Source organism: Nicotiana tabacum, chromosome 24, assembly GCF_000715075.1.
Source record: "Nicotiana tabacum cultivar K326 chromosome 24, ASM71507v2, whole genome shotgun sequence".
NCBI lineage: Eukaryota > Viridiplantae > Streptophyta > Magnoliopsida > Solanales > Solanaceae > Nicotiana > Nicotiana tabacum.
The window spans coordinates 19,272,554-19,300,483 of record NC_134103.1 but is presented as its reverse complement, the minus strand read 5'-3'; the positions used below and the strand labels follow the sequence as shown (position 1 = coordinate 19,300,483).

At 33.7% G+C, this 27,930-nt stretch overlaps 2 protein-coding genes across 12 annotated transcripts; one reads left to right on the top strand and one right to left on the bottom strand.

Moving 5' to 3' along the window:
- The first annotated feature begins 632 nt into the window (after positions 1-632).
- LOC107772191 (protein RETARDED ROOT GROWTH, mitochondrial-like) lies at positions 633-10,003 on the top strand. The gene is made up of 7 exons (XM_016591688.2): positions 633-1,056; positions 2,958-3,069; positions 5,856-6,015; positions 6,539-6,687; positions 6,886-7,037; positions 8,714-8,828; positions 9,577-10,003. Exons 1-7 carry the CDS (start codon positions 779-781, stop codon positions 9,715-9,717), a joined length of 1,107 nt encoding a protein of 368 aa, XP_016447174.1. The 5' UTR covers positions 633-778; the 3' UTR covers positions 9,718-10,003.
- Positions 10,004-14,125: 4,122 nt separating this feature from the next.
- Positions 14,126-22,363, bottom strand: LOC107772190 (uncharacterized protein At5g01610). Of its 11 annotated transcripts, none has more exons than XM_075247784.1 (8): positions 22,120-22,363; positions 20,721-20,775; positions 18,740-20,444; positions 16,833-16,965; positions 16,570-16,672; positions 15,476-15,521; positions 14,781-14,844; positions 14,126-14,551 (listed from the first exon to the last, which is right to left on the bottom strand). In XM_075247784.1, exons 1-3 carry the CDS (start codon positions 22,219-22,221, stop codon positions 20,065-20,067), a joined length of 537 nt encoding a protein of 178 aa, XP_075103885.1. In that variant the 5' UTR covers positions 22,222-22,363; the 3' UTR covers positions 14,126-14,551; positions 14,781-14,844; positions 15,476-15,521; positions 16,570-16,672; positions 16,833-16,965; positions 18,740-20,064. The 11 variants fall into 11 exon arrangements, with proteins under 11 accessions (XP_075103885.1, XP_075103887.1, XP_075103893.1 ...); XM_075247786.1 differs by having other exon boundaries at positions 14,781-14,859; positions 16,833-16,897; XM_075247792.1 differs by having other exon boundaries at positions 14,785-14,859; positions 16,833-16,897.
- Positions 22,364-27,930: the final 5,567 nt, after the last annotated feature.

Below are 27,930 nucleotides of genomic sequence, written 5' to 3'. Positions count from 1 at the left end.
TTATTATTTATATAGTGATTATTATTACTCTTTTATATTGAACACATTTGAAGCTTTTGGTTAAGTAGTCTTCGAAGTCTATGTGCCTTTACTTAGCACCATATTCAGAAATTTTCTTTTTGTAATTCAGACTTCAAGGTTATAAGTATTAGATAGCATAACTAAGAATTATAGTAGTCGTATGTTTTACATCGTCAAACAAGAAAATACTTTTTGTTAGGTGAAATTTTAATTGATCTAAAGTTTTAAGTATTAGAAAAAAGTGACTATTCTTAAATAACAGGAAATTGAAAAGGAAATTATTAATAAGCAAAATTTTAGTAGATTAAAAAGTCTTAAATATTAGAAAAATAATTAAATGGTTATTCCTAAATAATAGATAATTAATTAAATGACTATTTCTAAATATTAGGGATATAATCAAATGACTATTTTATCTAGTGCGAGTTCTATTTTAAAAGGATAAAAAAGACGACGATATTTCGATAAGGGTATTAGTACTTTTAATATAGTATATATATAGATATAAATAAATAATGGAAAAGTTACCTAGAAGTGCTCAATAGATGTTGTGATTGTTATTTTGTTTTCTTCCCACAAAGTATTATTTTCCACCACACGAGCTAGATGTTGACTTGGCAAAAAAGAAAGAAAAGAGAACAAAGAGAAGTCCCGTCGGCCAATCAGTATTGGCTCTAGCACTTTGGGACTTCATTGAAACAATAGAACAAACACATCGTGCCCAGAAAAGGATTAGCAGACCCTAAATACCCAGTTAATGGGGAGATGGAGAGCTGCTACTAATTTTGTAGCTCGTATTGTTGCAGCCAAATCTAGATCAATCCCTCAAACCCCACTTCACAAAATCCACATATTTTCATCATCATCTTCAGTACAACCCAGAATTCAATTTTTGAATTTCAGGTCATTTTCTGCAGCACCAGCTACATATCCACAATATGTGGATGATTTTGAGTATAAAAATAACGCCCATAAGCTTACTGATGATGAGGAAATTGGAATAATTCCCGTTAAAGCTTACTTCCTTTGCACCAGGTTCTTTTTAATCTCCCTTTTGGCTTGGACTGATTTGTGATTTCTTCGTTTGTTTCATTTTTATGGTTTATATTGCTTAAAAATAAGGGTTTTTTCCCGAGAGGAGGGTGTTTGTTATTGGGAATGAATCAAGAAACGATTTTTTAACACCCTTGTATGATTTGCTTTTTTGGTCTGCTTAGTAAAGATTTAAGGTAGTGGTACGGTAAAATGTGTGCTTCGAATCCTAGAATTATGGCCAGTGATGTGGCCTAGCGGTCAATGAAGTGAAGTGGGTGGAGAACGATGAGGTGTCGTGTTCGAATCCCTGTGGAGACACAAAATGCTAGACGATTTCTTCCTATCTGCTCAAGCCTTGATGAGCAGAATTACTTGATACTTGTGCTGGTGGGTGTTAATAGGTACCCAATGAAATAGTTGAGGTGCAGCTGGTCCGGATACATTAATCATAAAAAAAAAAAAAAATATATGGCCTTGGGACATGGTGTTCAAGCTTAATTGCTTAAGGCTTGCTGGTTTAACTGCATTTTTTCCTGCCTTAGAAATGACTGCAAGAGGTCATTTGATGATAGTTAGTGACTAACAAGGGGATTCAAAAATATGCAAAAATGCAAAATTCTATACCTTGTAGCTTCTTGTATGTTAAGGGAATTCAATAGTTTAGATATATACAAAAAAATAAATTATTTTACCCTACTTGCACAGTGTAATTTCCGGATGAAGGGGATTCAATTGAATCCCCTTCATTACCTTTAGCTCTGCTCCTGACTGGCTTAGGAACTTGCGATGCTTTTCCCATATATCGATAGGGTGCATAGAACACTTTCATGTGGGGAAGTAATGCCGTTTAGTGAGCAAAAGACTTGAGATTTGATTTGGTTTATCAGTTAACCTCTGAGCAAACATTATTTTCCGTCCACTATAGAAGCCAGAGCATATTTATTTGTTCATTCGTTTGTTTGTTTTTTTCTTTTAATAAGGTAGAAGTTAGAGCATTTTTCTTAAAGCCACAACATTTTATTTGACATGTTAGATAGTATGATGCAACTTTTCGATTTTTTTGGATTCTCTAAGGCTATAATGGAGGCTCTGTATTTCTCCCTTTTCGTTTTTAAAAAATTATCTTTCCTTATCAAAGAAAAAGAGGCAAAATTCAAAGCTAGGTAAATCTGTAAATGATTGTTAAAAGGTCCCCCCCCATAAATAGATGTCCAGACTAAATGGCACTCACTCATGATCTGTCATTCTAAGTTGCATGTTGCACTCCGTATATTTGGTGGTTATTGCAACAATGTGTGTGTATGTGTGTGTTCCATTTCTGAATTTTGAATTATATATTGTCCCCAATCAGACATAAAAAGGCATCCAAAAAGGTTAGAAAGAGCTTGGACCACTCCTCCTATTTTCTTAAGATTTTGGATTGGATGCTCAGATCCTTTTACATGGTAACAAAGCAGGCAGATGAGTCTTGGGTCGGAGTCTCATCGCCACCTATAAAAAAATCCCATGTACTTGGCCTAACAACAGGATCAGGCCTGCAAGTGATGGGGTTTGTTGTAGAACTAATAGAAATAAATAAAAATGTGCCTACTCTAATGACATTAGCTTTTTGTGTGCGACGGTGTTGAACTATATAGTGTCGCACAGGGAATAAAGGCTTCCAAACAATTTATAAAGATGCTGGTCCATTCCATCAATTTGTTTTAAAGTTTTCGGATGAAATCTCAAATTCTTTTACAGTAAATTACTGGCAATTTGTTGCCGTGCTTTTTCTTTTTGGTTACTAACAGATTAGCTCGTCCTGTATATTTTGTGCTTTGGGATTCGCTACCTCTTTCACTATTTCAATCAATGCCTTTTCTTCTTTATTTCCTGCTTTCTCAGATTACTCATTTTGGCAGTATTGATTTGAAGCGCATGCAAGCTGAAAATTCAGCAGATGTTCTTCCATCATCGTCCCGTTCACCGAATCATATAGCCCTCAGATTTTTAAATCTTCTATCACAAAATTCTGTAAGAAGAAATTCTATACACCATATTGCAGTTTTGTTGTTATGTCCTGTAGTAACGATTTCATGTCTCTGTCATTAGAAGTGCATCTTTCAAGATTGTTTCAAACCCTTATTATACGTGCACATATATTTGGTCAAGAAATAATCATGTTACTGTCATGAGGGATTTTGGTAGGATCCTATTGCTTTTATGGATAATAATGAGCCTTGTTAGTTGGATTAACATGATAGTAGAGTAGATTAATCATGTTCATGAAGTTCTCATCCGTTTCTCAACTTTGTAGTAGAGAAAACATCTATTTAGTCTTGAACTTGAGAAGCAAATTCCATATGTCGATCATGATAGAAGAGGATATACTAAGTACTAACATCAGTAGAAGATTAAGAGGAGGACCTGTTACTCCAAGTACATACCAAGAAACAGTTGAATTCTTCAAACTTCAAAGGGCAAAGGTCCAAATATGCCCTTGTACTATACGAAATTGAGCACATTTGCCCTTCGTTAATACTTTAGCTCAAATATGCCCTTGCCGTCACATAGTTGGTCCATATATGCCCTTAGAGTTACACAGTTGGCCCATATATGCCCTTTTCGAAACGGAATTCACCCAAACTAATTAGCTCTTTCGTTAATTGTATTAAAGTGTATTACAAACACTATTTCCTTTTTATTAGTACTTTTTGTTTTTTTACCTTTCGCTTTTCTTTCTTCTTTTTTCTTTTCTTCTCTTTTTTTTTCCTTTTTCTTTCTCCCTTGTCTGTTTTCTCCATTACTGATGTCTTCTCCATTTTCGTCACCAATTTCACTTGACAAAACTCATGAATTCCAATTACTAAAAAAATTCTCCCATAAGGTAATCAAGTTCCAATTTCACTGGCCCTCTAAATAAACGAAATTAAATTATTCCAAAAATTATGGTTTACACATTAAAATAATAAAAACATCTCAACCTTTAATAATACTCAAAAGACCAAAATATTTAAATTGTTTCCAGAAAGATAATTTAATGATTAAAAGCCTAGAGTTAAGTTGTAGTGTTATAAATTTGAGTTGTTAGTCTGTTTTCATCTTTTTTCAGCTGAACATTTTTTATTTTTTTATTAACTATGTAAATTAGGGGTGTACATGGAACGGGTTGGTTCGGTTTTTATCAAAACTAAACCAAACCAATTATATCGGTTTGGATTGTTCGGTTTTGTCGGATTGTTTGGATTTTTTGTTACATAAATATTATTTCAATCTTACTTTGTTAAATTTTTTAGAACTAAATATATGTTCAGTAAAAATTAAAAAATTGACAAACATATGATCTATAAAAATATTCTTATGGGAGAATTTTCTTAGTAATTGGAATTCATGAGTTTTGTCAAGTGAAATTGGTGACGAAAATGGAGAAGACATCAGTAATGGAGGAAACGGATAAGGGAGAAAGAAAAAGAAAAAAAAAAAGAAGAAAAGAAAAAAGAAAGGTAAAGAAAAAAAAAGTACTAATAAAAAGGAAATAGTGTTTGTAATACACTTTAATACAATTAATGAAAGAGCTAATTAGTTTGGGTGAATTTCGTTTCGAAAAGGGCATATATGAGCCAACTGTGTAACTCTAAGGGCATATATGGACCAACTATGTGACGGTAAGGGTATATTTGAGCTAAAGTATTAATGAAGGGCAAATGTGCTCAATTTTGTATAGTACAAGGGCATATTTGGACATTTTCCGAACTTCAAATACAATCAAGGATTATGTTCATATTTAATTAATAGTTTTTTCTTTTCAGCTAATTTATGGTTTCCTCGGTAATAAATATGGCTTATGCTTTCACACAATAACAACTATTCACTACCCTTAAATTCACTGAGATTCCAGAGTCTATGCTCATGTCCAAATTCTTCTTCATTCTGCTGCTCTTTTGAAGCAAAAAATAAAAGCAGCAAGCAACCTAATTTATATAGACACCTTCAAAAAGTGAAATAGTAGAACTTGATTTTTGGTATTTATTTCTTGTAGAGGTGTTATGTAACATAAACCAAAGGTTGCGTGCGTGCATGCCTTGTAGCTTTAGTGAGTCAGGGCGATGGCTTTATATGTACACAGGTACTCCACGCCCCAAGTAGAGTTAGTGAGCCTGTTATAGGTGACCAATTAGTTCAGGGGGCACTTCAGTAGTTCTGTCAGCTGGCCTGATGTAGCTGACTGGACTTACTGAGACCACTAGGCGAGTTCGCAAAGTTGCGAGTATTTAGGTGCAACTCAACCTTTTGCTGAATGGTTGTACAATAATGGCTACTGCACCACACGAGAAATAGAAGGTGGCCATCTTGCTCTTATGTTTTGGTTGATCTTTTGCTCATTCATTTGAACTGATAAAAATGAAGACTAATGATTTGCCTATTTAGCCTACGTTAATCCATTTTTTGGTTGGCCAGTTGAGCTTAATGTCTTTTTAACCTCTTCACGGAACAGTTTGCAGTCTTTATTTATTTATTTATTTATTTTTAAAAAACAAAATAATTAAGAGTTTTCATTCTTTGTTATTTTTAAACCATCAGTTGTCTTTGGCATAATACTTGTTTAATTCTCTCTTGTATAGCCACTTCTTTGCCCATAATTAATAACAGAGGAGCTTATGTTTTTTCTGGGTTTTGCTCTGTTCTTTTGCGGTGAGTTTAATTTGGCATGATAGCACCATCTATTTAGAGTAGCTTAGCATCATATATGAAACTCTTGTGCCTGAATGGACCTTATCAATGCACTGGGCCTTTCATCATAGCGTGCCCTTTATTTTCAGGCCCGTGGATTTGGCGAAAAGACAAATAGTTGCAGTTACATGGTTGTATTCCAGTATGGTTCAGCTGTGCTGTTTAATGTGGAGGACGACGATGTTGAGTACTACTTGCAAATTGTGAGAAGATATGCATCTGGGTTGCTTCGTGAGATGAAAAAAGATGGTTAGTTTTTTCTTTATGTGAAATGGCATAATTTTATTTTCTGGTCTTCTGCAGTTGTATATGTATTAAAGGAGCACCCCTTAATACACTTGTTAGGAGTCTCTGCACCTTCCTCTCCACCTGTAGGAAAAAGTGGGGAAAAGGAAAAAAAATGGAAAAGAAGTTTGAGTTGACTAATTAAGCATGTGGAAGATCTTATTTCATTAACTACGTATCGTAGACTAATATAAACATGGTTGGTTTAGCAACTAACAATTTCGGCCAGCTAATTAAGGTCAATGATGTGATACTGGGAGCTAGCTTGGACTGAAGAGAACGAAAAGCAAATGATTTCTATGTGGTATTTCGAGCAGTGCCTAATCCAAGATGTTGTTTACATATTTTCTGGTCATTTACTTTCATTTAATACAAAAATATACGTGCCAAATGCTGCATCTTTACTGCGCACTTGTAACATGCTCTTCAAACATCTTTCTACCGTCTACATTTCTCTAATGATGAAGGCCTCTTCACATTCTATCAGATTATGCTGTAAAAGAGAAGCCATTGCTGGTTGAGGATATGCAGGGAGGTGCAGATCACATAGTTCTGAAAAAATTGGACACAGATAGTATCCGTATAATTGGCAGTGTGCTTGGCCAAAGCATTGCCCTTGATTACTTTGTCTCACAGGTACATATTCCAGATACTTGTTTATGCTTGAACCAACTGATTGTAACTGTTAAATCATACAGCTCTTATTGCCATGATCTTTCAAAGCTGAGAAGCATGCTTCAATAAAACAATGACGCACAAAATGGTAATGATAAGTAGAAAGATACCGGTTAGTAAACCTAACTTTAGTGAAATTGGATATCGTTCTGCTTGTAGGTTGATGGTATGGTTGAAGAGTTTGCTGGGATAAATCGTGAAATGGAGAAAACGGGCACTTTCACGATGGACAGGAAGAAATTGTTTCAACTTGTGGGCAAGGCTAATTCAAATATAGCTGATGTAATTTTGAAAGTTGGTCTCTTTGAAAGGTAATACCTTGAACATGCCTTTGTATGCTTTTTCTATTCCTAAGAGTGGTTAAGTACTGCTCCCCTATTCCTAAGAGTGGTTAAGTACTGCTCCCCTATTCCTAAGAGTGGTTAAGTACTGCTCCCCTATTCCTAAGAGTGGTTAAGTACTGCTCCCCTATTTAGTTCTCGCATTTAGTCCAACATGTTATACTTCTTCCTTTCAGAAAGGAAAAAATCCTTTTTGGTCAGATCTTGGTTAGAGATAAAATAATGAATAGACCATCATGTCCATTTAATAAATGTGAGACTTGTTATCATTTGGACTAAAATTTGCCTTCAACCTATATTTGTGGCGGTGAACTACCTGAACATGGTCCTGATTCTTACATTTGATGAACAAATTCTCTTAAGGTTTATTTAGACTTGCTAGTTTTGGTTACAATTTCTAAACTTTCATTTGCATTGGGACTCTGTGCGTGGTAATCAAGGTATAGACAAGCTTGTAGCCACTCAACGTCTCAATGTTTAGGAAAATTCAAGCTCTATTATGTTTGCAATCTCAGATATGTTTTTTGGGGCTCTCAAAGACTCCTGCAAGAAGAAGCCAAACTCGCCTTTTGGGGATTCTGGATTATTAGCAATCTCAGAATTTGTCAAAAAATTGTCTTTTATTTTAAACTCGTTTCTGGATTATTTGCAATCTCATGTTCTTGTTCAAAAGACAAATTTCCCAAAAGAGTTTAAGATAGATTTTTAGAGGATAAAAGATAGCAGAAGTCCTCTTCTTAGGAGCCTCTAAATTTTTGGGAAGTCATTGTTTAAGCCTCTAGCTTTCTCGGCTTCATTTGGCCGCTCAGACTATTGTCTTTGTCTCGCTCATCGTTTAGGCCTCGTAAATTGTTTTCACTTCGTTTTGCCTTGAGCTGATGCTTTTGTTTCAGTACTGTGTACATCAGTTCCAATCAGTTGGGAGGTCCCGTTAGAGTAACTGTTTCTTGGCTCGTAAGCTTTTGGTTTAGTGCCAGACATATCGTTCTACTAGTGAAATAATCCAAAGCAGCTCTTTTTGATAATATTGGCCACTAACATTGATCTATTGGACCAAAAGATTATCAAGTTATGTTTCTTTTTTCTATTTATATTGACAACTAGATATTATTAGGTCAAAGGAAATGAAGAAGCATAGTTAATTTTGAAAAGGGACAATAACTCATATAGACATATACTATACATACTTATGTGAAAGAAGAGAAACTGTGTTTCACATGTTTTCTTTTCTAAAATCAACTATTGCATCATATTTGATTATCTTTGTAGTTTCTTTTCTTTGTTTTTTGTTGATGGGTTTAAATTTGACTACAAGGTTAACATTTACATATTACTATGGTTAGTGAAGTGAAGCAAGTGTAAGTGGCTCCTTTGAATTTTCAGTTCAAGAAGTAGGGCGTGGACAAAAAGAAATAAAGGGATAAGTGACGGCAAGTTTCAGGATTTGAATGTCTTCTTTTCTTGTATATATTCTAGTATGACTTAATGTACTTTTAGAGTAACCAAATATTCACATTTCAGAAATTTGTGTAGAGTAAGATGCGACAGCTACCTGTTACTTTTAAATATTGAGTTGGTGTAGTGAGGCTTGTTATCACTGATGATCTTTCTAAATATCTTACCTTGTTTTGCAACTCATTGTTAAGGTCTGAAATTGCTTGGAGAGATGCAAAATATGCTCAGATACTGGAGTACCTTCGGGAGGAATATGAGGTCTCACAACGCTTTGGGAACCTCAACTTCAAACTAAAGTTTGTCGAGGTATTAATCTCCCATTGACCTATGCTATTTTATATACCTTACTAGATCCATCTTATTTGTAGGTTCTCGTAAATTTCTGTTGCTTCTTAATGTTAATAATAGATTATCATACCTTGTTTTGACATGACCTGGTATAAATGGGACCTCACAGAGGAAAAAAAAGGTAATAAGAAAATCATCTGGAAGAAGGCAATGATAGTCAATGATATTGCTGAGTTAAGTTAAGTTGTTATGACACATATGCGTTTGCATGCACACACAAACACCCACTTGTATGTATATGCATTCAGGGGCGAAGCTACAATATTAGCTACGAGTTCAAATGAATCCAGTAGCTTTTGCTTATACCCTGTATTTGTATTAGGAAGTTCATTGAATATGAACAAATATTTAATCGCGAACCAAGTAACTAAAATGAGCTATAGGTTCGATGGCAAGTTCAGAACACATAAACTTCAAATCCTAGTTCTGTCTCTGTATACATTGGTTGGTCTTAGTATGTTCCTTTTAATGGGATAAGATATGAAGTAACTTTGGGCAGTTGGCATGACTATGTTTATGGACAACCTTTCTTCTGTTTCAGTACTATGTTGTACCAGCTTTTTCTTTTCAACTAATGTTTGCTGACTGGCAATGTGAAATGTGAATGTAATGATAAGTAAGCTCTGTAGTTTCACAACGTTATGTCGACGATTCTTTTAGTAATTTTCACTACTTCTATCTCTGAGCGAAATTATCTTTTTTGCAGCATAACATTCATTTTCTTCAGGAAGTTCTTCAAAATAGGAAGTCAGATCTGCTAGAATGGTGCATCATCGTCTTGTTGGCCGTAGAGAATGTAGTATGCATATACGAGATTGTTCGGGATTCAACTGCAATTCCCATGTGAACAGAACACAACCATATTCAATTTCTCAGCAGCCAATAAATAGTAACAGTGAAACGTAGTAGGATCGATATAGCGATAATTCATAGAAAGCAACCACATTTCTGGGCATTCATATTGCAATTGTTTTATAATTTGTCCATCTTATACCTTTGTCTTTTGCTCTTTCTTAACTGAGATGTAAACATATGTATCCATACGACATCGTCATGAATTAGTTACTATGATCATTTTTTGTCGCAAAATTATGTTTATTTAACCATATAAGATTCCATTTTTTCTTTGATAACCGAGAAATTTTCACCAGTTGGCACATGGTTTGAAATTCATCACTTCTTTATCTTTCTCCACTTAAATATAAAAAAATTTGGTCACACGGGCACACAACAAGGTTCGAATTTATGATGTGCACTTAATCTACATATCATGTGTTGCGCTTTTACCATTGATGATTGAACAAAGGACCTAGAAATATCAGATACGAAATAATGAAGAATACCTGCAAAAGGAAGTGTTTTACATTTCATTTGAGGTGGTATCTTTAAGAATTTCCTCAATAGGCTATTAATGATAATTAGTTCTAATTTAAAGTAACACTTAAATTTAAAAGCATTATACCATCGCCCTCTTTAATGTCCTAAATCATAAGACGAAATGAATGCAATGCAACTACTATACAACTCAAGAATCAAAGAAGACATAGCACAAGAAGCTAGCAGATAATATGGCAGCACCTTTCCATAAAGGTAACATAAACTTCAGTCACTTCTACATTAACATATTTACTACCTTATTAACAAAACAAAAAAAAAATTACTTTAACAGCTCTTTTTTCTTGTATTTTCTGATAAAAACTAATATAAAAATATTAAGTAGAATATTTCCAAACATCACTGTCTTTTGATTACGTAAAAAAGATAGGAATTAAATAAAGTTGACCCGTTTGTCAATGATTTTTTTTCAAAACGTGTTTGTCCATGAAAATTTGTAAGTTTGTGGAAATTTTTTGAAAATGAGTATTTGAACAAAGTTTTTTCAAGTTTTAGAACAAAGTTTTTCCCCACTCACAAGACTGCAATATTTTTTTAAGTGAAATGCATGTGCAATAATTTCAAATTCCAATTATCCTTTTTCAACTTAATTCCAAAACTACTTTTTTCCAAAAATTACAATTTTTATTTCCAAACACCTACTTAGAATGCTGCATGGAAGAGAATGGCAGTGCTGACTACATTTGAAAAAAGAATAGAAATGTAGGCTTCCTAGTTTTTTAGATTTGACAAAAAGACTTAAATTTATCCACCTTTCATAAATAAAACCAAAAGCATCATCCTATTCACTGATAATTCTTCCATTTCATAGTGAAGAGTAAATGAGTGATAGAGAGAAAGTTGTAAGGTCTTAGATAGGGTGTCAAAACAAATCATCAATAAGTTAGCTAGGTGTATAAATAAACATGTTTAACTTCAGTTTCATTGGAAAAAACACCATACCTGATGACCAATTCAAGGTCGGAGTGTTGGAATATCGTTGTTCTACTTGTGGATGAAGCAGGAGTGGCTCAAGGGAAAGGCTAGTAAAACCTTTGTTGTAGGCCTCACAATTTTAAGGCCCCATAAATTTTATGATTCTTTTTTCGCTTTGATAATATTGAAATTTATAAATTAGAAAAAAGAAATGGAATCTTTATGAAAAAAAGAAAGAAAGACCATCTTCTTTTTAACAGTAAAAGTATTTTAGAATTTTGAAGTAAACTACTCAAATTTTTCTATAAGTAAATAATATTTTTACAACAATATCCAAGGTAATACATTGCAAATACATTGCTAACATCTTACTAACCTGAATTAAATTTTACCAATATTATAATAATATTACTATTTGAAGTTAAAACTTAATCTCTTTCAAGACTACTATCCTATAAACAAAAAGTGAAAAAGACATCATTAACTTTTTTATATTTGTATTTGGTTAAAAGTTTAGGGCTTCTTATTAAATTTGGCTTTAGCCACTAGTTTTATTGAGCCGTCCATAGTATGAATAGCACCGGAATATATAATCTCTTCAACATGCATTTCCTTGGTGACTACAGCTGATATTTTGACTTTACCTCGATGGATTTAGAGACGGTAGGTATCCAAAGCAAGAAGGGATTACCTTACAATATTAGCATCTTTAGACAACTGAGACATTCCATTCCAAAAAAGAAAGATTTTCTAATTTTAACAATTTAAGTTTGCGAATTGCGCAACTTTCACATTCCATATAGTGGAACTAATGGTAACTCATAGTCGGTTAGTTCAAGATTTGAAAGTGTCGTGACTTCATTAAGATGTATGCAAAAAATAAACAATATCAATTTCTTGAGGTCTAGTGGGAGCTTCAACTGATTAATTGAGATTAATGTAGGACCAAAAGAAATTTGTAAATGCTAGAAACGTACCATCAAATTTCGAAACTTCACATCTCAATTTTTGGACATTTATTATTTTTGCTAAGATCTTATCAGCATCATCCACACAAGAAACACTTTCTGAGGAAATAGTTTGCAAATAATACATTGTCGAACTGCTTTCCAAGAGTTATTGTCCACTAATTCAAAATGAAAATTGCTTGATTGTGTAAATGTCGCTAGTTGACCATATTTCAAATAGTATCTGGTAATGATACTTGTCTTCTAATTCCTTGGTTGTGAATAGTAATGTATCTTTGCAGTCCGAGAAACAAGATTCTCAAAAGGGTTAATTCTTGAGGGAAAGAATCAATGAGGGCGAACTAAATATCCAACACCCTTCGAAACTTGAACCTTAAGGGTATGATATATGATCTATTGAAGAGAATGCAATTTTTCTGTGCAATTTTTCTGGATTCCCTGAATTGGAAAGATTTCATGTACCAAAAAAGTAGCAGTCTTATACTTTGGAGGGAAAACATGAAAATGATCCGTATAGTTATTAGAGGAGAAATTGATATTCAAGAAGATGAATTGATTCAAGAAAAACGTGAAGTTTGATTACCTTTGTATCCTTTCTAAAAAGTTATCAAACTTGGCTTTCGTCCTGCAAAATTCAAGCAATAAGTCATGCAGCGACATCTTTGAATTTGCAACAAGATTCAAAAATATTTTTTAAATTTGCATGTATAAATAAGTGCCTTAAATAAAAAGAATATGGGAATTGGGGTTTTCCGTTAGGGTTGAGGACAATTTTTAAAACTTTACTAAGGGAATTGGGGTTTTTCGTTGGGTTGAGGGCAAATTTTAAAACTTTACTAACAATAGGGTTAATTTTATTCCTATAGTATAACGGAAGTTAAATATAGATAATATTTAAAAGTAGAAAGGTAAATTTGATCCCTTTCCCTTTAAAAATACATAGGAGTAATTACTCCAAAGCATAGATATAGGCTAATTTCATTTTATACAAATGTGTTAGATTACTTCAAATTAATCAACATCTGATATAAAATATTTACTCGGACGTGGTGCATAAACCAAACTATATAAATTTATATGATCAACTGATATATTAAGGTAATAATATATATTAATTAACTAGTGATATTTTCCGCGCTTCGCGCGGCCGTTAAAATTTTATTTACAAGATACTTTATTGATCTTTTTAGTAAATTGGTAAAGGTAGAAGAACAAATTTCATGTATGCATACAAAAATTAATTTCTAAGGTAGATTAAATCATAAATATAAATACTTTTTTTTGATTAATTAGCTCTAACGCTCCACACAACATATAACTAATTTCACGTCAACAATGATAACATCTACAATATTAATTTAAAACAAAGAAAATTCTCAAAGGAAAAAAAATATTTTGGCCATCCTACCAAACTCTCCCAGTTGTTTTGTTCCTTTTAGCAATACCAGACCATCTCAACCCTCTAGCTTTATATTCCTAAACTGATTAAAGAACAAAAAACTCCAGTATTTGGGAGTTATGAAGATTAAAATATGAGAGCGTTAGTAGAAGATGAAAAGGTATAAGTTATGAAGGTGAACTCATAAATTAAATATATAAATTAAAAGAAAAAATAACCATACAATATAAGGTAACAAAAAACAATCGTATTAAAACTACAACAATATAAACTTTTCATATAAAATAGGAGTATTAATTAGCAACATATATTAAAAGTGAGAAAATATACTCTGATAAAACTATTAGAGATGGTTATCAACCATTTGATATACTGTATTTTCTTTGAACCAAAAAAAAATATATGTATTACTTCCAATTACTTGAAAGATTACAAACTAAACCAAAATATATGTTTCCTACACATAAAGACCAAATAACAAAACAATATTTTCAAATGCTCAGCAATTTTTTTCCAACAGTCAAAATAATACAGAGAGATCCAGAAAGATGCATTAACAGAAAATAAATAGCACAATATGGAAACAAACAGAAACAATAATCTCATTGATACAAAAGGTTACCATAAAGGTTTTTGCTTGGCGATCAAATTTTAATCACAAATTTATGAATAAAGCTCCCACTTCCCTATTCAAAAGTACACTTATCCTATATCTTCCTCCACCAGCATACAAGATTTGGGAACAACATATTCATACTCTTAAATAACTATAAGGTTCTCAAGATAAAAAGAATGATGAAAAGATAGAGAAAATGACAACATAGAAATCATTTTCAGCAAGTAAATTATTAGCTATGAAATTCCACAGAAGATATTGAAACTCCTGAGCAACTATCCTTGGTTGAAGAGTGAATGTAATAACAGATAGTGTCCTCCCAAACAGTGATGATCTTTCCAAGGCCGAGCAATCACTTTGTTTTGTTTTTAAGACGTCACTGAGATTCCTGACATCAAGTATTTTGATATGTCACTTTTTGTCTAGAATAAAAGAAGGATATATAGAACTCACAAGCAAAACCATACGACTCTTTCTTTTCCGAAGGTAGTCTGTCTCAACCAAACATAATTGACAGTAGGAAAAAGTTACATTCCTTCATAGTAATAGCACAAAAACGCGCAACTTGATCTCATCAGATACGATTAGATGCTTTGAAATGAAAGTTAACTTCTTACCTACATGTTCAAGAGTACTCCTGTACATAGTTTTGCTACCAGAAGTAGAAATTGCATAGAAGACCTGCCAGACCAAATTCTCCATTGAATGTAGATAAAAGGGCATACATTAGATATGTATCATAAACAGAGTCCTACTTTTTTGCTTGTCCTTTCTCGATTCTTCCTTGTCCTCTACCTTTTTCTGTTTTTGATAAACTCTAAGACTTATGTTTTTACTCACACACATAACAGAATTTTGGGTTGAGAGTGAAAAGAAGAAAGAATTCATGTTTGCAAACAGGATTCACATAAGGCTAAGCCAAAATATTTTTATTTTGTGGGAAATGCGTTTAAATCAAAATGTTCAATGAACTGAGATCATAGTCCATAATGCACCGACCATCATAGAAGATGTAAGGTTTCTTGATTAAAGGTTCAAATTTGTACGAATTCGAACTGTATCTAGAAGAATTTCTTGTTTTTGTATATTACCAATATCACAACATTAAAACCAAAAAGATTGAGACTAATCAAAATGGATTTAAGTTTCACTTTACATATATTGTGAGTAAAAATTCAATGCATTTATGTAATATGTATAGTATAACAGTTCTACAGAAGAATTATCTAATTGACCTCAACTATTTCGAGATTGAGACGTAATTAATTGACTGAATAAAAAGAATTCAAAAACTCCAACAAAGGTGGCTTACCATAATGCGGGTGACGTTTGAACAACCAGCATTTTCGATCTTCATACTACAGCAGAAGTGACAAAGACTAATCAGAAAAAGTAGTTATAAGAAAAATAAAAAATAAATCCTTTGAATCGTATTAAATCTTTTCTGAATGATATTAAAGCTTGTAATATGACCATTATTTTGTCAAATGGAGTCCATTTCACATAAGCATAAGTATCTTTGCAAAGTGTAGACTTTGTTGGCAATATTCTTTGGGACCCAAAAATATTGCATTGTGTGTTGGACATCATTTGCACAAGTTGTATCTCTTCTTTTACACCTAAGAGGTCAAGACTTTTTTGCCTATAAAAGGGAAGGCCATTAGTTCATTTTAGACACACCAACAAGACTTGAGTCTTCATTTCTTGTTTCTTCCTTTCTTCCTTTATTAAGAGTGTTTTGTATGAGAGTTAGTGTTGGGAAGCACTTGTGTGAACCCTTTCTTTGGAGTGATCTTGTGAGGTTATTCCCTTAGGGTATTTGGGATTAATTAGAGTATTTACTCTAATTTTGTACTCTCTTTTGTACTCTTATTGTTATAGTAAATTGCTCCTCTCCGCTTGTGGACGTAGGTCACTTTGACCGAACCACGTTAAATTTGTGTCTTCTTTATCTACTTTAATTGTCGTTGTTATCAACTTTCATTGTCTTTGTTATTGCCATTATACCGTTGTTTGGCTATATTCCGCACTACCCGAGTTCCCGATCCTAACAAATTGGTATCAGAGCCGGATCTAACCGGGTTAGTTTCAATAGCCAAAATGACTCTAACAAATACCTATGTTGAGAAATTTGAACGAAGAGCAAACTTCGGAATGTGGCAATTAAAGATGGAAGCTATCCTAATTCAGGATGGCTTAGACTTGGCGTTGCAAGGAAATGAGAAGAAGCCGGATAAAATGACGGACGAGAAGTTTGCCATCATAGATAAAAAGGCAAAAGCAAGTATTATTTTAAATCTCTCAAATGAGGTTTTACGTGAAGTTTCTGTAGAAACCATAGCTAAAGGCATGTGGGAAAAATTGAAAACATTATATATGAAGAGGACGGTGGAAAATAGACTTTACCTGAAGCAGAAGCTTTATACAATTCGTATGAGTGAGGGTACCTCTATTCTCTCTCATCTTGACACCTTTGATTCCATTCTTATGGATTTGAGTAATATAGATGCTGAAATTAAAGATGAGGATCAAGCTGTGTTACTGCTTTGTTCTCTACCCCCATCTTTTAAGCATATAAGAGATATTATGCTTTATGCAAAGGATAATATCTCTTATAAGGATATTAAATCTATCTTAAAATCAAAAGAACAGATAGATAGTGATATTACTGGGGAAGCTAGTAGAACTCAAACGGAAGTTGGCTTGTTTGTTAGGGGCAAATCCGACTCCAATTCTAGATACAATAATTTAGAGTGTCGCTATTGTCATAAGAAAGGTCACAATATCTCTGAATGCTATAAACTGAAAAATAAAGAAAAACACAAAGAAAGAAAAAATGATCACAAAAATACTGACACCGCCGAAGCTAGTGTAGCAACTGATGAGATTGAGGGAACTATATTTTTAGCAATTGAAACTAGTTTCAGATTAGACAATGAGTAGATTTTAGATTCCGGTTGTTCATATCATATGTGTCCTAGTAGGGACTTGTTTTCTACATATGATTCAGTTGCAGGTGGAGTTGTCCAATTGGGTAACAATGTTACTTGTAACGTTATTGGCAAAGGTACAATTCGGGTCAGAATGCACGATGATGTGGTGAGAACTCTCACCGATGTTAGATATGTTCCTGAGTTGAAGAAAAATCTCATCTCTCTAGGCACTTTAGAATCCCTTGGGTGCAAATTCACTGGTGAAGGTGGAGTTCTGAAAATTTTTCAAGGTGCTCGTTTGATCATGAAAGCACACAGATCTGGTTCGTTGTATACTTTATTGGGATTCACTGTTATAGGTACTACTACAGTTTCGGTATCAGACAATTTGTATGATTTTGATGGCATTAAATTTTGACATATGGCCATTGGGGCTTTTGCGGAGAAGGTGGAGCAAATTTACTATATCATCCAAAATTAGGCTAAGGTAGAGATTTGTAATATGGCCATTATTTTGTCAAATGGAGTTCATCTCACATAAGCATAAGCAACTTTGCAAAGTGTAGACTTTGTTGGCAATATTCTTTGGGACCCAAAAATATTGCATTGTGTGTTGAACATCATTTGCACAAGTTGTATCTCTTCTTTTACACCTAAGAGGTCAATACTTTTTTGCCTATAAAAGGGTAGGTCATTAGTTCATTTTAGACACACCAACAAGACTTAGTCTTTATTTCTTGTTTCTTCCTTTCTTCCTTTATTAAGAGTGTTTTGTATGAGAGTTAAGTGTTGGGAAGCACTTGTGTGAACCTTTTCTTTGGAGTGATCTTGTGAGGTTATTCCCTTAGGGTATTTGGGATTAATTAGAGTATTTACTCTAATTTTGTACTCTCTTTTGTACTCTCTTTTGTACTCTTATTGTTATAGTAAATTGCTCCTCTCCACTTGTGGACGTAGGTCACTTTAACCGAACCACGTTAAATTTGTGTCTTCTTTATCTACTTTAATTGTCGTTGTTATCAACTTTCATTGTCTTTGTTATTGCCATTATACCGTTGTTTGGCTATATTCTGCACTACCCGGATTCCCGATCCTAACAGAACTAAATAGATTTCAAAAGTCATAAAGTTTTGACAGGAAATTCATATACAAATACCGAACTTTTTGAGATTTTTCCATCTCCTGGCTACCAATTGGTACAACTTTTCCTTTCTAGTTTAGAATAATTCATGGAGAATTACCAAACATTCCGATATTTTTGTTTACATCTCCGGCAACAGTTTGTATAAATTTTTATTTTCCTCTGCTCCTTTTTCGTCTTTGCTTTTGGTAGAACAACCGGAGGAGTGGAAGGGTCTGACACTTTAGTCCGTTAGACTGCAGGACTTATTTTCAGAAAAGTCCAACTGAAATAATTGAAACTAAAATCCTCAAAGTGTAAGAACGCAATTTATGAATATTTCGTCAAAGATTAAAGAATCACATAAATAATCTTAAAAATAGCCAAAAGAAGCACATTTGATTGCAACAATTAACCTAAATTCAAAAAGGGAAATAGAGTATATTTGATATAATTCACACAAAATAACAGGACAAGATGAAAGAAAACCTAAAAATCTCAGAAAGAGAAAAAGGGAATTTACCTATTGAAGTAAGTAAAGAAGAGAAAGAAGCCGCTGAAAGCGTTTCAATGGAAGAGCAAGAGGAGTGAAACGATGTATTGCCGTATTGGAACAAATAAGAGGAAGAGACGCAATTAAAGTGACTTTTCGTTTTTTAGTGTTGCACATAAATAGGTAAAATAGGGAAAAGCTCCAAAAATTTGTGATAAAGAAAAAATATGTATAATTATTGATAAGAGGTGCCACGATTTTTTGGGCCCCGCTTTCTATATATATATATAGAGAGAGAGATGGATAGATTGTAACTAAGTGATAAATCTTATATATAAAACACATCAGCACTAATTCTTTAGGTGTCTGCACCGAGTGCATGCAAGTATCAGATTGAGTTGAGTGCATGTAAATATCTAACCTGAAATTTATTCATATCCGAAGCCTAAAGAATGCTAAAGAATAAGGGCTTGTTTGGTATGATGGATAAGAAATAATTAATTCCGGAATTAAATTTGAGATGAATTTATTCCAAGTTTGGTTGGGATAAAAGTGTGACACACCTAATCCTGAAATTTGTTATCTCGGGATTGTAGTGTTATTTTTATTCCTGTGGGAGGGTGAGATAACAATCTCGGGATACCGAATCCCAGGATAATTAATCCTGGGATAACTTACTTCCCAACCAAATGACCCCTGAGGGCTCGTTTGGTACGAGGGAAAAGGGATAATTAATCCCGGGATTAAATTTGAAATGAGTTTATCACACGTTTGGTTAGATAAAATCGTGGTATAGCTAATCCCGGGATTGTAGTATTTTTTATCCCCATGGGAGGGTGAGATAACTGATCCTGAGATGACTGATCCCGGGATAATTAATTATGGGATAACTTATTTTCCAACCAAACGACTCCCAACAGTACAAACTTGCTGAACAGCACTTTGATTGAGGTTTTTCAGTAGGCTGTCACTCAAAAGACAATTAAAGAGAACCATCTTAGGAATTAGTTCAACAACTCAACAAAACTCCCATAACATGAGGCAACTGAATAATTTTCTTCAAATATAAGCCATAAATAGCATTTCAAAGTTCCAGTAGCAATTCCAGAAAAATATACTAGACCTCTGGCCATACAGCTGCAATTACAATTTAGTTGAGTACACTAAATTGCTAAAAAGCATTTTGCATGTTCCATGTTTGATGACTTGTAACATGTTTCAATATATCCCTTTCCGGAAGTGTTTATTGGAGCGATTCTGCTACGACGAGAAGTGACCAAGAAATCATCAATACATAGCCTACTCAAAAATCGTTTGATTGTTGAGGACTCATTCTTGTATGACTAATCCAACTCTCAAAACTCTTTAACTCTAACTGCATCGCGAGGAATGTCATAAGCTTCTCTTGGCCTTGATTTCTTTACACCTGCAGTAAACCAAACCTTCTCCGACCTGTAGCCTTCGACAGACACATTTGTGATCTTCACCCATACTAAGACTTTGGTCTTCATTCCTTCTATGCCTATAAGCTTGTCTCTAAGTAGAATGCATTTTACCCTCGTAGCATACCTAATCAAAGTGCCGTCCTTGAAGGTGATCTCACATGGTGACGGAAGGTAAACGGTCAGCTTTGATTTGGAGTCGTCTAATTCAAAACTAGTTACGTTCTGAGGGAAAAGGCCAGGTGGGAGATTGTGTTCTCGTAGAAGATCTGGCAAACTCTTCATAGGCGTTCCTGAGTAGGGGAAAAGAATTTTTCTTATAATTCATTTTGCTCATTAACATGAACCAAACCTATGTTGCTCGGACTCTCATAAAATGTTGCCAGGTGCATGTTGGATCCTCCAACAGTATTGCATTTTTGGAGGAACCGACATAGGTGCGGCAGCATTTTGGAGAGTCCGGGCAACATAGAACCAAACCTACTATGTACTTGCCCAAACCAATATGCCCATAAGAAAAACTATGATACTCAGATAAGTGACTACAAGACTGCAAAATGAATATGCACCTTTTAACTTGTTAAAGATCCACTTCGCCTTCTCTTCAACAGTACTTGAGATGCTCTGCAACAATAAATTGAAAATCGAGTTAAGTGCACTTTGCTGAAGTTAAAAGAGATCGAGGTTTTGAGTTCAGTGTTAGGACAATCAGATGATAGTACAATCTCTTTTTGATGATACACGCAAGATTGCTAATTGATGGCTGATAAACAAGCTGAAATCCAGAGAAAAACGATCGAGAATCTGATTCTGGTTTTTAGCATGTCAACTGCGTTGATTTTTCTTTCAAATGCAATGCCTACATCTACACTTAGCCAAGATGGACAGATATGAAAGGAAAAAAGCACCTAAAAAGGAAGTGTCTTCACATTTTACCTAAGCTGGTAGCCTAAGTGCCTAACCAACATGAGCATATATTAGAGACCTTGAGATTGTTGATCTTTCTTATTTCCTATTAGGAATTTTCCACAATCGCCGTCATAATTCTACATTTTGAGGATAAGTACTTAAAAGCGTGATCGCCCTATTTACCATCCTAAAACATAAGAACAAACTGAAAGTAACTACTTTAACAGCAAGAACAATTACACCTCAGTCCAGTTGGGATCGGCTACTAACCATGTTTCTGGATATAAATGTGACTAATATACAACCCAAAAATCAAAGAAGGCATAATTGCAAAGAAGTAAAAAAGGGCAGTCCGGTGCACAAAGCATCCGGCATTTCAGGGAAGGGCCGCAACTCTAGGGTGTGATATAGACAGTCTGCCCTAATGCAAACATTAGTGACCGCTTCCACGGCTCGAACCCATGAAGGTAACACAAACTTGACTTTAAGTACCTTCCTTTCTCACTTGTATTTCTTGGTAAAATTTCTAAAACAAAGTTTAAAAAAAAAAATAATAATAATAATAATAATACAAAGTAAGCGAATTGCGGATGAGAGTGCAACTAGATCCATCAAAGTGTTGTGACAAAATTTCTGGCAGTTGGTCCATAAAATGGCTAAATGCAAAACTTGTATAAATATTAAACTGTCTAAGAACAAAAAGGGAACTGAAGTTAGAACTCTAAGATGGACTGATGGAGCATCTCTTCATTAGAAATAAGTTAACACTGTAGCATAAAATGGCAAAATGCAAAACTAGGATAAACACTTCTCAATGTGATGCATTAGAATTTCTCAATTTAATTGAAGTTTCTCAATTTAGGCAACCAACACTCAAGAACATAAGGGGGGCAAAGAATTAAATGTTCAATTAAAAAATGAGCAAAAGGGGTTCAGTGAATACAATTAAAGAATCAAAATACTAAATCAAGAATGTCCCAAATGAAGTAATAACAACCAAAAATCAAGAAAAGGTGAAATCTTGATTTTAAAAAAAATGAAGAAATTGGGGAAACATACATTGATATCTCCAGAGATATTGTTAAATTCTTCTTTAGCTTTCTTGGTTAGCCAAAAGCTTCCAACTTTAATGCTCCCAACTTTAGTTAAAGCTTTCTCCATTGTTAGAAAAACTCCTCTTATTGCTCTTTTGCTCCTTCAACAGAGCTAGCTTAGCTTCAGAAGTGTACTAAGAGTGACTAAATGAGACAAATATAATGTGGAAAAAAGAAGACAAATTTAATGTGGTGTGCAGCTGTACTTGAAATTGGCGTTCACTTTACCCAATAAAGTACAGGAAATAAAAATGAAATTCAACTTGTTAGCACCTTGAAGTTTTAGAATGGAACACTTTAACCCTCTCAGCTATATTTCGTTAGCCTTTGTACATATAAATTTTATTGAAACTTGAAGAAAGAGTTTTTGAAATTATGTTGAAAAATAATGGCAGAATAGCATGATAGACATTTGTATTTGTTCTCATTTGTCATCCCGGTCCCTATAACTAATAAAGTTTTATCGAGGCACTTACACTTGTTCAAAGTTAATATTTTAAACTCTTCTGACGTTGTGTGTCCCTTAATCGCATGGTGCTAGAATCCACATAAGATAAAAATATGCCACATCAACATTTTTTTTTTAAATTATATGGAAAAAAATAAACCTTTTATCTTTCCTCCCTCTTTTTTAAAAATCTTTTCTTTATTTTTCTTTCTTCTCCACCATCATTCACTCCTTATTGTACTACCTCATCGCCTGAGTCTAGCCATCAGATAACACCATGAAGGGTACTCTCCCATTCCCAATTTCTCCATAAGAATCCTTATCCCACCTCTACCTTGAATACCTTATCTCCACTATTTTTCTTTCTCTCTAAAACATAATTGGCCAATCATAGTAGCAACTCAATTCTGTTACTCTTCTCGCCATTTTCGCCCATCTTCATTCCTTTACTCATTCACGATTTCACTAGCTTTAAATCCCGCTCTCTCCCCTGTTAAGATCTTGCTTCCCAGAAAAGGGTTCCTAATATTTTAGTAAATTTAACTTCAGCCTTATATAACAACAACCATACAAGAGTAATAAAAATTAAAGATTTCTATCAATCAAATTACATTATTTTGTACTGAAAACAAATATTCACAAAGCAAACAAACAATGGCAAACATATAATTAACTAGGCCATGCAAAGCAAAATCAGATCTATGAAAGATATTTTAAAAAGAAGAAAAGAAGAAAATGGGCAGGGGCTGGGGAAGAACAGGAAGGGGAAAAAAAGAAAAAGAAATGGGGCAGGGGCTGGGGAAAAACGAGAAGGGGAAAAAAAAGAATCGGGACTGGGGCTGGGGCTGGGGCTAGGGGAAGAACGAGAAAGGGCGGGGGATAAAGAGGAAAAAAAAATAGGGGAAGGGGTGGGTCACATGTGAAAACGGGGCTGGGGGAAGAACGAGAAAGGGAGGGGGATAAAGAGGAAAAAAAACAAGGGAAGGGGTGGGTCACAGGAAAAAATGAGAAAGAAACATATTATGCTAGCGTTTGACCATAGATTCCCAAATTTATTTTGAAAAATCTGATTTGGGTGAAGTTTGGTTTGAAGATGAAAATGTGTTTGGACATTAGTTTTCAAAACATATTTCACTTTTTTTTTTTCTGAAAAAATATGAAACATGACTTATACCCACAAGTTCTAAAAACTATCACAAATACCCAATAGTACATTCATCAATAACATTCATTATATTATCGTAAACCATAGTCCTGAACATAAATAAATTTGGTACAAAATTATCATTTTTATAATGAACTATATAATACACTATCAAATGACCGAGAAGACGAAGCAGCATTGTTACAAAATAATAAATGGTGGACTCTTTTATAAAATATAAAAGTTTGAGGCAATTTTTTTAAAAATATAATAGTAATATTTTGGGTTGGGTTTGGGGTTTTGGGTTTGCCAAAATATGGATAAAATTTATGAACATACATGCATTTGTCAAAAAAATTCCAAATATATTTTGACAAAATCTATGGCCAAACGGGTCCTATATTTTTGTTTTTTATTTCTTTTGTCTTCTTCTTTTTCTTTTAATCATTTTTAATATAAATTTTTACATTCACGCTCGTTATACGCGTGAAATATACGCATTTTGTACAACTCAGTCATCAAGTTGTCACATATGCTTGGTCAATGGTCAGAGGAGTTCAAAATACTGACTGAATAATTATAAGTTCCTAAATGAAACTTCGTTGAGTACAAGGACCGGGATGACAAACGCGAACAAGTACAAGTGTCTACTAGCCTATTCTGCCAAAAATAATTTTTAAAAATTGAAGTTGTGTTTGGACATGCATTTTATTTGAAGAAAACTTGGAGTTTTGTGAGTGAAATAAATCACCCAAAAACTGCCCTAAACCACTTTTTTGGAACTTGAAAATTTTTGAATTTTTTTTCCAAACATGATCATATTTCATAAACAAATAATATTTTTAATTTTTTTTGAAAAAGTGAAGACAAAATCCATTGCCAAACGGGAGCTTCATAGTCCAATGATTTGGAAGTAATGGAGAAAAAGAGAGGAGAAGAAAAATAAAAAAAGAATTAACCCAAATAACCATTCATTCAAATACTTAAATTAAAAATAGCTGATGAATATATAATATAAATATAATTTATATATAATATGTGTATAATTGTATATAATTAATATATAATATATGTATGTCAGCTAGAAAAAGTAAATAATGAATCCAACCGATTATTTGTGTAAAGATCCTTAAAAGAAATCTTACTTTTAAGTTTTAATTGATTTTTATCATCATAAATACTTTACGTGGTTTACTTGGGTACAAAATAAAAAAATAAAAAAGAGCTCTACAATATATTAAAAGTATTTTAATTGTAATTTATGATTTTAAACATGTCGACAATCCTACGACTATAAGAACATACCAACAAAGCTAAAAAGGATAAAAATTAAACTAAAAAGTTTCAAGTATATCAAAAAAAAGAGTAGAAGGAATACATTTTTGCATTGACGCCCCACTTAATTTCTATTTTGTCAAAAGCTCCTTTAAAATTCTAAGAGTCACACATGATATTTATTATGTCGAAATCATCAGGTATAAGCGAAAAAACGATAAATTTAATAATTTTGAAGGAACATAGCAAATCAATAAAATCTAATTTCTTATTGTATCCCAACTGACTCCAAAAATAGCTAGTCTAATACTCCCTCCGTCTCATATTATTAGTCGTGGTCACTAAAAATAGTTGTCTTAAATTACTCCCTTCATATCATATTATGTGTCATGATTCTCTTGTGCACGCCCCTTAAGAAAAATTAATTAGGATGAGATTGTGACTACTTTACCCTTATTCATGTTTTAATATTTAATCTTTTTTCATTGAATATTTTCTCAATTTATGTGTCATCTCAATCAATGACATTATCCATATTTTTACTAAATGTGAATGCAATTGATTGTCTTTGTAGAAAATATGAAGAGACACCTAAGATAAAATTAACAAATCAGTAAAATTAACTCTTCCAACAGATATTGCATGAAATGAAATTCATCTTTCCTTCAAAATATTTTCAAACGAGTGATTTGAAAATTTTCTTTCATTATCATGTACTGTAGCAGAATTTTGGTTTGAATAGACTTAATAAAGATTTTCGGTATTTACAGTATTGATTGCATTAGTATAAACATGATTAAAGTGTTTAATATAACAAGGTTGATTTCTTGGTATTTGAATAAAATTATCCATAATTAAGGTGTTTTGTAATCTTCTAGGATAGTTATTACTAAAGGTAAAAAAAGAAAAATATAATCAATTTTGTCTTGAACTTCTAAAATGACAAATAATTCGAGATAATTATTTTTAATAATCATGACTGTTAATATGAGACGGAGGAAGTATTTGCTATTTTAGAAGTTCACGGTAAAATTTTTTTTTTTCTTTTTTACCTTTAGTAATAATTATTCTTGAAGATGAAAATAACACGTAAATAGAATAAATATTCAATAAAGAGAGGTTTTATCTTAAGACATAAATAAGGGTAAAATAGTCTAATCCCTTTCCTAATTAATATTTCTTAAAGGGCGTGTAAAACAAAAACACGACAGATAATATGATACAGACGGAGTAAATAGGCAGTTTCATAGTAGATCTCCACACCTAAGATGAAAAGAAAAAAAAACAAAGAAGAAGAGATTTAAAGTTTGGGAATGCGCATCGACCAACACAACACTAATTAAGAAGTGTATTAAGAATACAAAGTTTTTGTACAATTATAACAACTCGATCGGTCGTTTTGAGCTCTAGCGTGTCGTTCAACGGTTTGAGGCCTTGAGTAGCTTCACTTCAGGTATTATGACTTGTACGTGTGGTCAGAATTGAATTTCGGGAAGTTCGGAATTGACTTGGAAAGAAAATTCTAATTTCGGAAGTTTAAGTTGGAAGAATTGACTAAGGTTTGACTTTTGAGTAAACGATCTCGGAATCGGGATTTGAAGATTCCAATAGGTTCGTATGGTGATTTCGGACTTGGGCGTATGTTCGGGTTGAGTATCGGGTGGTCCGGAAGCATTTCGACGCTTATTATGGAAGGTTGGCATTTTAAAGGCTTAAGAGTTTCATAAGTTTGGTTTGAAGTAGATTTTGATGTTATCGATGTCCGTTTGGGGTTTCGAGCCTTGGAATAGGTTCGTATTGTGATTTATGACTTGCACGCAAAGTTTGGCCTCATTCCGGAATGTTTTGATATGATTCAGACGCGTTCGTCGAAGTTTGAAAGTTTAAAAGTTTAAAGAAGGATTGTGATCGTCGATTCGTAGTTTTGATGCTGTTTTGGTGTGATTTGAGGCCTCAAACAGGTTAATTTCATATTTTGGGATTGGTTGGTGTGATTGGACGGAGTCCCGGGGGCCTTGGGTGTGTTTCCGGGTGGTTTCAAACCAAGTTTGGCTAAGTTGTTGTTGCTGGTTTACTGGCGCTGGTGTTGTTCTTCGCGAAAGCGAAGGGCCTCACGCGTTCGCGCAGAAGAAGTTTTGGACTGGGCCCTTTTGTTCTATGCGTTCGCGATTGGGCATACGCGTTCGCGAAGGGCAAGCTAGCAAAGCTTCGCATTCGCGAGCCCTATCTCGCGTTCGCGTAGAGGAACTGGGGGGGGGGGGGGGGAAAGCAGATTGTGACTTGCCGCGTTCGCGAAGAAGAATTTCTGGGCTTGAGTTTGTTGAGCTTCGCGAACACGAGGGCAGTGACGCGTTTACGATGACGGTCGTCTGGGCAGTGTATAAGTTTGCAAAAACGGGTTTTGACTCATTTTATCTCAAATCTTCTATGGGAGCCGAGCTTGGGGCGATTTTGTGGAATCTTCTTCGTCACCCATCACTAGGTAAGTGATTTCTTCACATTGTGAGTTAAATACATGAATTATACAGGATTTGAACATGGAAATCTGTGAAAATTATGTGATTTTGAAAAAGATCTAGAATTTAGTATTTTGGGCCTTTACCACGAAATTGGACATGGAATTAGGAATAAATTATATATTTGAGCTCGTGATGTTATGGGTAAAGTTTATCTTCAAAAATTTTCGAAATTCGGGCACGTGAGCCCGAAGGTTGACTATTGACTTTTCGAGTGGAGTTGAGAATTATTATAAATAAATTAATTATGATGTTGGAGTATATTTTTATTGGTTTTTCATGATTGTTTGACTAGTTTGGATCGATGGGCATTCGGTTTGAGGTGTTAGAGCGACGTTGGAGCCGGTTATGGAATTTTGGAGCGAGATAAGTCTCTTGTCTAATCTTGTGAGG

Bases quoted from the DNA above. Each gene is read 5' to 3' on its own strand.
- LOC107772191 (XM_016591688.2), top strand. From the start codon at position 779: ATGGGGAGATGGAGAGCTGCTACTAATTTTGTAGCTCGTATTGTTGCA. The intron at 6,688-6,885 runs GTACATATTCCA...TTCTGCTTGTAG, and splicing joins TTGATTACTTTGTCTCACAG to GTTGATGGTATGGTTGAAGA. The intron at 7,038-8,713 runs GTAATACCTTGA...CTCATTGTTAAG, and splicing joins AAAGTTGGTCTCTTTGAAAG to GTCTGAAATTGCTTGGAGAG.
- LOC107772190 (XM_075247784.1), bottom strand. From the start codon at position 22,221: ATGGAGAAAGCTTTAACTAAAGTTGGGAGCATTAAAGTTGGAAGCTTT. The intron at 20,776-22,119 runs GTATGTTTCCCC...TTATTGTTGCAG, and splicing joins ATATCTCTGGAGATATCAAT to AGCATCTCAAGTACTGTTGA. The intron at 20,445-20,720 runs GTGCATATTCAT...TCCCCTACTCAG, and splicing joins GATCTTTAACAAGTTAAAAG to GAACGCCTATGAAGAGTTTG.